Raw genomic sequence first — 12,422 nt, 5'->3', positions numbered from 1 at the left:
AATGATTAATTTAAAAAAAATATAAAAAAACAAATTACAGACGGCGACGACGTCTTCGGCCGCCTGCCGGATGAAACGTCCCAGGAGAATGTTTCATTATAGCTGAAAGACGTTTCATTATATGCCAAACGCAATCGAGGGGCGTCCGGCAGGTTTAAACAGGCAAAAAATAATAAAAAAACGTAAAAACCCGAAAAAACCGAAAAAAATGTAAAAATTACCTCAAGGATACCCGAGAAATTTGTTTGCAGTTTTTGATACTCAGTTCCCGACGGATTTGAAGTGCTGTCGGTCATTACGGTTTTGAGATTCGAATGAGGCCGGGAGAGTATGTTTTTTCCGGTTTTGATAGATGGGTGACAATGTAAAAATTAGAGCGGTAGGTAGTAAAATCGGGGCGGTATATAGAAATACCTTTATAGGTTTTCATATTTAGGCTAGTTTCTTGTTTCAATTTTATGATTTTAGTTTGGAAAGGAAGCCGTAAACGAGGTCGGTCTGATTCGCCAGCAAGTTTCTTAAACCCTGATAAAACCCCGAAATTCATTTCAGTTTCTTCAACGTCTGTCACTCTTCTTTCTCAAACCCTAACCATGTACTCATCAATGCTCCTCCTCCACCGTTCCAAAACCCTAATGGACCACCTCACAACCCGAAAGATACTCACCCGCTTTATGGGCGGAGGTCCACGAACTTTTCCGGGCGGTTTAAACAAATGGCAATGGAAACGCCTCCACGAGAGAAGAGCCAAAGAGAAAGAGAAAGGACTCCTTGAACAAGAGAAACAGCTTTACCAAGCCCGAATCCGCTCCCAAATCCGATCCAAAATCGCCGGAAAACCCGACCCTGATTCGAACTCTTCTAATTTCACCGCCATGAGCCCTACAGACCACATTAAAGCCTTAGCTGATCGTTTTATGAAAGCAGGAGCAGAAGATTTGTGGAATGAAGATGACGGACCGTTAAAAGCTCAATGGTCAGTACCAAATCGACCGTCAGGATCGATTGGGAGTCGTCAGCTGTCAGGTTCGATTAGTTCGCCGATTGATTTACGGAAATTAATGTTAGAGTCTAGAAATCAAAACTTTGAAAGCTCGGGGAATGATTGTTATAAGTATACGAAAAGTAGGGAATTCTCAGTGAAGTCGTTTAATTCAGGGCAGAAACAGAGTAGTTTGGTTATTGGGAGTGATAGTTTGAAGAAAAGTAGGGAAACTTATAAGAGACCAAGGAGATTTAGGGGAAATGAGAGTTCTTCTAGTGAAGATGATGATTCTGATAATTACGGTTTTGAATCCAACGACGAGATGGTGAGGAAAGGGAGAAATGTGAGGGGAATTTTAGGGGGTAGAGCTGCTTTGCGAAATCATGATGTGAAAACAACTAAAAGAGTGCCATTGAAGGATCTTGAAAGAGAGATTGATTACGAGAAGGAAGTAGAGTTGATTAGACAAGAGCTTGGAAAAAGGAAAAATATGTTGGATGCGAATGAAGGAGAGAAGAGCGAGGCGGGTGAAGAGAAATCAGTACTTAGTCAGAAAAGGTGAGTGCTTATGTAAGAAAGGGCTTGATGTTTGGTTCAGTCTATAATTGATTAGGATTGAAACCCAAAATTGGTTGGTAACTATTATTAACTATAAGCCTGATGTGTTTAATGTTAATTGATGATTTTGTTCTATTGTATTGCTAGATTTGATGAATGTGGTTTATCTCCATTTACTGTAAAGGCACTTACAGCTGCTGGATATGTTCAAATGACTACAGTACAGGAGGCCACTCTTTCTATTTGTCTTGAGGGTATGTTTGTTGTGGAAATCTTCCACCCTTTATTTTTTCATTATAGTTTAGTCTGCAATCTTCATTTTATCTATACTTATTGCTGTCAATGGTAACATTCTTTGTGATGCTGTATGATCTTCAGGTTTAGTGCCTGAAACTAATGCCATTATAAGACATCATTGAGAATAATTTGTGTAGTTAAGATGTACTCCCTCCGTCCCGTTTAAGAAGGGATATATCTCAATTTTTTTTGTCCCACATAAGAAGGCCAAATCATGATTTTTGTGCCATTTTACAAGGAATTCTCTCTTATACTCCCATTTTCTCTTTCTATTATTAAAGCTAATACTCTACACACAAACTATAAGACAATAATTAATAGGGGTAAAATAAGAAAAGCCAAGAGTAATTATTATTTTCTTAATCTATGTGAAAAAGAGATATGTTCCTTCTTAAGTGGGATGGAGGGAGTAATTGTTATGAAGCTTTCAGAAATAAAATTTATAGATGTGAAGGTAGTCATTTGAATTGCTGAGAATGACATTCATTTTTCCACATTTAAGTGAACTAATGGGTCACATCTAATTTAATTTTGGATCAGGCAAGGATGCTATGGTTAAATCCAAAACTGGTACTGGAAAAAGTGCAGCATTTTTGGTACTTCTTTAACTCCCGTGACATTGTTTTGAATTAATTTGTTGTATTTGAGGTTCTTTCTTTTTGCCCTTCTATTAAACAAAAACAGCTTCCTGCTATTGAAACAGTTTTGAAAGCAAAAAATAGCACTGTGAAGCCTCGTGTATCTCCAATTTACGTTCTTATTCTCTGCCCCACTAGAGAACTAGCAAGCCAAATAGCTGCAGAAGCCAATGCTATGCTGAAGTACCACGATGGCATAGGTGTACAAACGCTAGTTGGAGGTACACGTTTCAAAGATGATCAAAAACGCCTAGTATCAGATCCTTGTCAGGTTTGCGCATATGATAAATCCTTGATTAACTATGAATGAATACCGTAACGTTGCTATTTTAGTTGTTTAACTGGGAACATTAGCTGATGTTATCGGAACTCTTTAGATGATTGTTGCAACTCCTGGTCGGCTGCTGGATCATATTGAGAATAAAGGGGGTTTATCAGTTCATTTGATGGGATTAAAGATGCTTATACTTGATGAAGCTGACCATTTACTAGACCTGGGTTTCAGAAAAGACGTGGAAAAGATTGTAGACTGCTTGCCCCGGAAGAGGCACTCATTAATGTTCTCGGCAACAATTCCAAAAGAGGTTAGAGTTCGCCTCATGCCTTTGTTGAAGCCTTCAGATAAGCAATTTCTTTATACTTTAGCATTTATGACTTCATTTTATTTTAAGTTATTGAATGAGCAAGGATTTGCAGGTTCGGCGAATGTCTCAACTTGTATTGAATAAAGAGCATGCTTTTATTGATACAGTGGGCATGGGGTGTGTGGAAACTCCTGAAAAGGTATAATATACATCTTACTCATTCTTATGGTAAACTTGCATTCAGAAAATTACTATTGAATCAGTAACTGTTAGTGTTCAGATTTTCTGTGTATTAAACACCAGATATCATATTCTACTTGTTTTCTAAATATATTTTGGCTTTCCGAGTTCAGGTTAAGCAGTCTTTCCTGGTCGTTCCGCATGAATTGCATTTTCAATTAGTGCACCATCTCTTGAAGGATCATATTCTGCAGACCCCTGATTACAAGGTATAAGGCAGTATCTTTTATTTTTAGTTTATCTGGAAATGTTAGCACCTCTGGCGTTTGACATATAATTTTCACTCAGATTATTGTTTTCTGCACAACTGGGATGGTGACATCACTCATATACCAACTTCTTCGGGAACTAAAAATGAACGTTAAGGAGATACATACTAGAAAGCCTCAATTATATCGAACTCGTGTCTCTGATGAATTTAAGGAATCGAAAAGATCAATACTTGTTACATCTGATGTTTCAGCTCGTGGGATGAATTATCCTGATGTTACATTGGTCATTCAGGTACTTGATCAAGCTTGATAAATAAATAGTTTTAGGCTGCGTGTACAAATGTTGAATATTTATTCGACATAGTCATCATTAACGGTTTCTAATGCTGTTACAACGAACTTTATTGTTAGAAGATATTCTTGTACAAATTGATGTAAATGGATCATGACTTAGATGCTTAATGAGCTGTAGGTCAGTTAGCTCATGAGTGATGACTACTACTGAGTTACACAATTTGCACAAACCTCTCATTGTTTATGGCACAAACAGTTCTAGATAAATTTTATTATCCATGTATATAGAATTGACATACTATTGAGTTGCACAAATGCACAAGCCCTTGTTTATGGTACAATAATTTCTAGATAATTTTTTGTCATGCATATATAAAATTTGCAATGTCAAAGGAATTAGATGCCTCGCTAATAGAAAGCAATTTCACAATGTTAAATTTAATGTAAATCATGTATGTTAGTCTGAGTAGTTCCTGCATTTAACTGTAACTGTTCATGGCCTTTTTCTAAACAATATGTATATCATTACTATAACCAGGTTGGTCTTCCTACTGATCGAGAGCAATACATACATCGTCTTGGAAGAACAGGACGTGTTGGCAATGAAGGAGAAGGAATTTTGCTGCTTGCACCATGGGAAAATTATTTCCTGGAGGAGTTAGAAGATCTGCCTCTCAATGAAATTCCCGTACCTAACATAGATCCAGAAGATAGATTTAAGGTCCTTTTCTAACTTAAAAATTTACACTCAGGAAATTGAATGCTGGATTATGGTCATTAATCAAATGTTCAGATTGATGAAGTTGAAGCTAAAACTAGAAAATGTATTTTTTGGGAATCTTGTCTTTATAACATGCATTCATCAAAGCTACCCTCATAGGACTTGTTTGGGATTGTTGTTTGGGGTCAGAAAAGTGTATTTAGAATTTTTTTATCTACTTTTTGATTTTTATTGCTTTCTTCGAAACAGCTCTTTTAAGCACTGCTTTTTGAAAAAGCATCCAGATACATGCTTTTTCAAACAGCAGCTCCCAAACCTCAAAAAAACTGATTTTTTTTTTTTTGGAAAAGCTCTTTTATCAAACTCAATGCAGAAACACCTCCATGGTCTCTGCAATATCATTTATCAAACAAATGTTTTTGGGGATTGCTTCAACTTTGCTGAATGCATTTTAGAAGTTTGAAACTCTATTGGATGATTTTTTTTTTTGCTGAATGCATTTTAGAAGTTTGAAACTCTATAAATTATGTCTTTTAGTTTTTGACGAACAGTTCATAAACATTTGCATGTACATGCATCGCAGGACGTGAGTCTCTTGTATCTACTTGTTTGAATGCTAAAGATTTCAGCTTATTTGTTATGCTTGATCTTTCAAGTCTATTTCCATTTTCAGGTGGAGCATTCAATGTCAAAGATTGATTCTAGTGTTAAAGAAGCCGCTTATCATGCTTGGCTAGGTTACTACAATTCGATCAGGAGAATAGGAAGGGATAAAACCACGCTTGTTGGTCTGGCCAGCACATTTTGCGAGTCAATAGGCTTGCAGAGGCCTCCTCCTATATTCAGAAAAACAGCACTAAAAATGGGTTTGAAAGACATCCCTGGTATTCGCATCAGAGCATAACATTTTACTGGGAGTAGAGGTCAACAGGCTTCTCATTAGTGTGGTTGGGATCAAAAGACACCAAGAATGAGTGCCAACTGACCAGGTTCAAATTTAAATCAACTGAAACTAATGTACATATTACACGTATATTCTACCTTTAACGGTCTTGATGCTGTTATGTCTTGCCATCTTGAAGAATTTCTGTGGCATTATATTGCATCTGGTGAAGGGCTCACAAACATCCTGCATCAGATTATGCAACTTTGTATGTCCATCTCCATTGTTTTTGTGTTCATGGTTCACTTGATGGTCTTAAGCTGCATCTATGACATATACTGTTTATTCATTTTTGTGTGACGTGTGGATATTTGGAAAATGGAAATGCTAAAATTTCTGTTGGAAAAAATGCTGAACATATACCCTTAAATCAACTCCTTACATTTAAATTATTACTTTGAAGTCCTTAAATACGAAACTGATTAAACAAGTAAAAGCTTGGTACTCTGTTAAGTTGCAAAAGCTGAAAACGTATTTCATATCAAAAGATACCTAAAATGAAATATGAATATGAACACATTAAAAGATAAATAAAGCTACGTATGGAAAAATTATCGTGTCATAGATGTCATTGCTGACATCTAATATAGTCTAGACGAAAAACTGAAATAATTTGCAAAACTCAATTCGTTGATACGTAAAATAACAGTTGTTCCAGCTCTCTAATATTCGTCAAGTCGCAGCCAGCCCTGCGCCTAAATTTGTTTCAAATATCTGTAAAGTTCTGTGTATACCTTAAATAATAAGTTTGCTAGTACCAATTCAGACGAGAATTTGCTACAACCTAAAATTGAGAAACACTAGCATAGTGGCATACTGCTACTGCAATTTCTAACTAATTTGATAAAACGACCCTGTACTAATTACTGCATTGGAGTTGGACATTGTGTTGGAATGCATGTTAATGCACGTCTGCATAAATGTTCTTTTTTCTCAAGAATTTACTATTTTCCTGAGAAAAGAAGTTCTTGTTTCCAGCTTTTGCTGAAATCAAGTGAACCAAAATGAGACGAAAAATATTTATTCTAAACTCAAGAGGTTAGTAACAAAAGCTCCCCCGATTTAAGTGTTTTGTAATTAATAATTGCAAAAGATAACGAACTTAAAAAGCTAAATACAGCTGCACCTGAGCAGAAAAGGAATTAACTTGGAAATGACATGTCGGATTCTTATACAAATATGGTAAATTAAACAACCTTTTAGATTTGGTATATAAATTGCTCTTTATCTTACTGCATATCTAAAGTGAATGTATGAAGTCGAAATCTAGATGCGAATAACATTTCTAAATAGACAGCAAACTTAGATTAAACATTTAAACTTCGCAAAGCTTTCTTTTCAGAAACTAAATGCGGGAAATCCATAATCTACATTTTAGAAATCTACAATATTAAAATTCTAATTCGAATGCAGATAGCAAAACAAAAAAATACGCGGCAGCTAGAATGAGATGGAAACTTTAAGTTTCCTTCCTTCTACTGATAAAGCTTATTTCATTTAAGTTAACAAGGATAGCCACATTCCGTTTTCTGGTTAAGAAATCAGAAAGGGGTCAGCCAATTTCACTAAGAATAACTAACTCTCTGTCCACAGGTAGGTCCACAGCATCCTGCCATGCAAATCCATAGAAGGAAACTTATTTAATTATCGACCAATCTGCTTATGTAAAATGCTGAGTAGAATCTAACTTGTCATGTCTCTATTTGTCCTTATTGAAGTGGACCTGTGCTGGTTCTTATCTTTCATTTCAACTCCTTTAAAGGAAATCTTGGTTGTTTCATTGCTATCATGAAATTCAGGTCCCTATATGAATCAACTTTTATTTTTTCTTTCACTTCACTAAAACTCAAGCAACAAACAATAACGTTTTTTAAGTAATTTAAGCATCAAAAAGGCATACAGCCTCGCTGAAGGTTAGTTCATTCATCACCAGACAACTCTTCATTTCCCTTCCTAATTTTTATCTCATACTTGAATGTTCTTTCCTCAGTAAAGAGCGTATTCGAGAAGTCCTGTGACAAGTTTAATATTGCATACCAATGTTGTCCAAATCCTTAACTGCAGAGCAATGATTATGTTTTGGAATTAATTTTAGAAGTTCGTTAGTTTCAATTTCTTTTAGAAATTTCTTCTCGCTCTTGTAGTTATAAATAGTAATGAAAGAGTGAAACTCTGGTAGAAGATACATGGTTTTAAGCTTCTTGACTGCATAGAAATCCTTTTTAATCTACTTGATTTTGTGCAGACAGCCTTTTATGGATTTCCTTGAGTTTTATATATGTTATATCATACTGAATTTTTTCCTAGAACAGTCCAGGTATGAATTTGTAGCTCTTTTACTCAGTAACGTCTCAGTTAAGAAAGGGTTTTCTTATCTGAAATTACGTATGAAACACGCAAAAACCTAGATTTAAATGTTGCATGGTTGATCTGTTTTTTAAATAGCATATTTCTGTTTTTGCCAAGGAAAGAAATAGTATTATATTGAGTATAAGATCTTTAAAGAAATCCCATTGTTTTTTATTCTGTTATTCGTTATCACTACTCATGTGACTCTCAGAATGCAGCCTTGGAGGTTACGGTGACAGATTCATATACTAAAAAGTGTCATTACTTCGTTATCTTCTAAAAGAATTCATTTAGTGGAAAGTGTCATTACTTCGTTATCTTCTAAAAGAATTCATTTAGTGGGGTTTTAGTGATCTTTTGAAAGAAATCGCTTAGTGGTTATCTTTCAAATGATACAATTTCATCATCTGCATTTACTTACGGCAGAGTGAATTTGAATTTAAACTCATTGACAACCTGTTCTTCCACTTTCGAAAGAAAAAAATAAATAATGCTGCTCATCCTGCACTCTTATAGTCTTTTAGTCAGTTATACTATTCTCTGAACAATGAGAATATAAGGAATTAATTAGGATCAGTTAAAGCTCTTTCATTTGTAAAATATAATGGATTCTTCTGTTATGCAGATTCCAAGATATTTCTGGAGTCTTGCTTCTATTCTTTAGCTGTTAATTCTTTATATGTTCATAATATAGTTGGAGGTATTTTGCGTAATGAAAATCTCTTTTTAGAAATAATTCATGAACTTTGTGAACAGGTCAGAAAAGGAAAATTTTCCATAGCTATTTTAAGTAATAACTTCAAATATTCACTACTTCATGATAAAGGACGTAAAAATGGCAGTGCATGCAAGAATATCTTTCAAACGTAACGCATATACTGAATATGATTTAGGTTAACTGAAAATACATTCCATGTCAGAACTTTTTTTGGAGAAAAACTTTGTTTTACTCTTTTAATAATGCTAGTTACTATGTCATATCTTTAATTTTCTTTTGATACTCTGCTATTATGAAGTTCAAATCGCTGTTTCTTAAAGCCATGCACCCCACGTGCACATAAGCATGGATTGTCAGTCCGAATGTAAGCTGTCTAGTCTAGTCATCCCTGACGTTCCGGGTGCTGTGCTTAGGTTGTTTGCATCGTTTATGTATGATCATAGACGCGTGTCAACCCTTGAGCATTATAGTAGACACCTCCGAGAATTTGTAACTTAACAAGGAATACACATGAATGCCATGTTGCATTTCCAAGTCTGGATTACATAGCTATTATTTTGGTGGTGTTTTGAGTATATTAACCTTCTACTGTCACGTGTAAATTTGAGCATGCGTACTTAATGGAAGGGCTTGGCTGAATTAAAGTTAAATTTAAGAGTGTGTCGAGTGTTGCATCATGCATAATATTTGTCATAATTCTTACATGTAGCTTTGCTACTTTTTGCAATGCACTAGTAGCTATTATGGGTATGAATCATTTTCTTTTCTTAAGGTACTAATAAGTTCACTCTTTCTCGTTTGATGCTTCACAATGAAATATATGATCTAAAATTACAAATATTGCTAACCAAGGAAAAGAATTTGCAGTAAAGGTAAGATACACTTGGACTAGAAAAACCTGTGCTCGAGAACACAATGTATATTATCTGTATTACATATACTGTATTTTTTTTCAAGTACGGGTTTTTTAGGGTGAAGAAAAAAGCAAATTTGGATTCTGTCATAGCCAAAAGCCTAAAAGATTTTCGTGTTGTGTTTCTATTGCTCCACTATGCAGGATTTCCGATTGAATGGATTTCAGACTATACAAACGCGCTGCTGTTTCAAGGAACTGGGCAAATATGAACTATGATATACTTGTTAAGATATTCACCATGGTAAGCACCATGGACTTAATTTTGAACATTTCTCGTGTTTGTCCTTTATGGCGTGCTGCATGCTCCCATCCAAGCTTTTGGCGTACACTCGATTTGGCTAGATTGAACTGCTCTTCTGATTATCCACAAGGTCTAGATGCTTCCTTAGATAATCGGGCAAGCTTGAGGTTAATGCAATTATTGAATAGCGCATTAATCCTGAGTGGCAACAATGTGACGCGCTTGATATTCCATTTTCAGATGTGCATTAAGGACTCACACTTGACATTTGCTGCTGAAAGGTATTGTCAACTATTTTTTTATGTTGCACGAAACTTATCGAGTCCTACATTTCGATTTTTCATTTTTTTATCCGAAATTGCTTTTGAAACTCTAGAACTTTCTATTTATAACTTATTCTTATAAAAAATGTTGTTTCGTTGTATCCCGTTTCAGAATTTTCCATTTCAATGCATCCGTTTCTGTGCATTATAATTTTGTTCACTTTGCTTTTATAATTATGTCCTTCAATTAAGAGGCCATCTAGCTAGCCTGAATATATTACTTATGCTGATATCTTTTCTATAGGTGTCCCAGGCTCAAACAACTTGTTCTGCCAGCCTGGAATCAAATTTCCGAAAATGGATTTTGTGCAGCTATCCAAAAGTTGACAGAGCTCGAGTCTCTGACTCTCCCATGCAATTATTTCCCCGAAAACATCTTGCAAACAATTGGTGTATACTGTACGAAGCTCACTGAACTCAAAGTCATGTCCCCTTTCGATCATGATTTTGCCAACACCTTGTTTATTTATCTCCCAAAGCTTAAGGTCTTGAGTTTGAGGTGCACCATGGTTCACAAGGACGCCTTGAGACTCGCATTTATGCTCTTTGACGATCTGAAGGTGTTAAATATTTCCCACAGCCTGCTCGTAGACCTCTTTCCATACGAAATTCCAACTATGTTTAGATTGGAGGATGATGCATCAATGGCCGAACAAGCATCAAGACTTACAACATTCCTCAGCTGTCAGAGTACTGCTTGCGTAATGTGTCAGCGCGTTTATAATGATGCAGGACGCCCAAATTGGCAGGAATACCAGGAAGGTCTTTGGCGCGAAGATGAGGTGAGTTCATTTTCCATTTGATGGAGTATGTTTGAGAATATGATATCATGTTTCGGATATCTCTAAGCAGGGTTATCTCCTGTAACAAGACTTTAAAGTTGAATAAATAACTTTCTATGGTGAAAGTTGAATAAATACATTTTCTATGCAGAACTTGGTCTCTTTTCATTGCTATTTGCTGATGGTTTTATATGTAGGGTTTTTGGTTAGCTGGGGTAAGCGGAATAGGAAAATAGAACTTCTCGGGAAATATCAATTATTTTTGGATTCATTTTCCTAAAAAAGAAATATATCTTTGATATTTAATGAATTAAAAATGAAAATTCAACTTCATGCGAAGTTAAAAAGTAAAGCTAAACCAAATTAATTACAGGTTAATTAGTAACCTATGAATAATTATTTTTTTGGTAAGTAGACAATTTTAAATCAAGCAACTCATGCTTCATCATAGCAAAGAAGAAAAGAAACCCTAATATGCTGAAATTCAACATTTGTGGATTATAGCTAAATATGATGTGTGGAAATTGGTTACTATTTTAGTAATCGTGTCTCTTGGACTTTTAATTTTTCTCTTTTTATCTTCATTTCTTCAAGGAGAGATCTAAAAATTCTATTATTAAACGTAAGATTTTATCAATGTCAAAGTTTACGGTAATTTTTATATTATGTTTTCTTAGACTTACGGCTTCGAACTTCCAAATACAATCATATTTCCATAGAATAATTTTTTTTCTTCAGAAAGTTAAGAATCAATGGTAAAAATGGTGACCTCATGCTTGTGCAAACAATTCTTGTTGCCTTTTTTATTGTTTTTAGGTTTTGTTAAGTCGGTGATAAATAGGTATAGGATTTGGGGTCTATTTGGATTAAAGGTTAGTTATTGCTGTTAGAACCCAACAGTTTATATTCCTATTTAAAGTGTGGCATGTAATCTGATTAAATTAACCAATTAATATAAACCATATCAACCTATAACTCAAATGGTATAAACGCTGTTATATATTGTAGGTTGTGAGTTCGATTCCTTCCACAAACGCTCTCCCTTTTTTAATTATTAAAAATTAAAAAACTAATGCTTTTGACGAACAATGTAATCTATAATCTTACATTGTGAATTATGTTGATTTATAATTTTATCAAACAATATTGTCTAAAGAATAACTCAACCTGTAGGATGTGAAATTCCAAAATAGTTATGAAATTTACTTGGGGCACTCTTTAAATTCTTTTAAAAAAATATGGTTAGTTGTATACATCAGTCCTTAAATTTGAGAAATGTAAATGTCATAACCTGTAAATAAAATATACTATTAAGCTTAGTCAGCCCATCATATTCTTCAAATATATTATCAATATACAGCTTTGCTATAATTATTATGTTTCCAACAATTTATCCAAATATATGAAAAAATTACGTAACTTGTTTCCTTTCTTAGATGTTGACATTGATAATCTCTTTTACTATTTGATATCATCAACATATTTACTCTTTTTAATTCTTTTTATTAATTTTTTGTTGAAATGCTTATTTAACCATTAATATTATCTGTAATAATAGTCTACCAGTCAATTTTTATTGGCCGACTATGTGCATTGATGCAAGATATAGCTAAACAATCTA

At 34.5% G+C, this 12,422-nt stretch overlaps 2 protein-coding genes across 6 annotated transcripts; both read left to right on the top strand.

The window, feature by feature from the left end:
- Nucleotides 1-239: 239 nt before the first annotated feature.
- Nucleotides 240-10,975, top strand: LOC126677039 (probable DEAD-box ATP-dependent RNA helicase 48). 5 transcript variants are annotated; one of them, XM_050371472.2, is made up of 13 exons: nucleotides 240-1,543; nucleotides 1,691-1,797; nucleotides 2,381-2,436; nucleotides 2,525-2,749; nucleotides 2,856-3,062; nucleotides 3,175-3,261; nucleotides 3,416-3,511; nucleotides 3,591-3,806; nucleotides 4,347-4,529; nucleotides 5,203-5,518; nucleotides 9,597-9,696; nucleotides 9,937-9,977; nucleotides 10,264-10,975. In XM_050371472.2, exons 1-10 carry the CDS (start codon nucleotides 459-461, stop codon nucleotides 5,431-5,433), a joined length of 2,493 nt encoding a protein of 830 aa, XP_050227429.1. In that variant the 5' UTR covers nucleotides 240-458; the 3' UTR covers nucleotides 5,434-5,518; nucleotides 9,597-9,696; nucleotides 9,937-9,977; nucleotides 10,264-10,975. The 5 variants fall into 5 exon arrangements, with proteins under 5 accessions (XP_050227429.1, XP_050227428.1, XP_050227425.1 ...); XM_050371471.2 differs by having other exon boundaries at nucleotides 9,597-9,826; XM_050371468.2 differs by having other exon boundaries at nucleotides 9,597-9,977.
- LOC126678683 (F-box/LRR-repeat protein At3g48880-like) lies at nucleotides 9,661-11,037 on the top strand. Its single transcript, XM_050373577.1, has 3 exons — nucleotides 9,661-9,977; nucleotides 10,264-10,801; nucleotides 10,999-11,037. The coding sequence occupies exons 1-3, from the start codon at nucleotides 9,661-9,663 to the stop codon at nucleotides 11,035-11,037; spliced, it is 894 nt and encodes a 297-aa protein (XP_050229534.1).
- The last annotated feature ends 1,385 nt before the right edge of the window (nucleotides 11,038-12,422 follow it).

This window comes from Mercurialis annua, linkage group LG4 (genome assembly GCF_937616625.2).
Source record: "Mercurialis annua linkage group LG4, ddMerAnnu1.2, whole genome shotgun sequence".
NCBI lineage: Eukaryota > Viridiplantae > Streptophyta > Magnoliopsida > Malpighiales > Euphorbiaceae > Mercurialis > Mercurialis annua.
The sequence above is the reverse complement of the archived record's forward strand: the minus strand, read 5'-3'. Positions and strand labels throughout refer to the sequence as shown.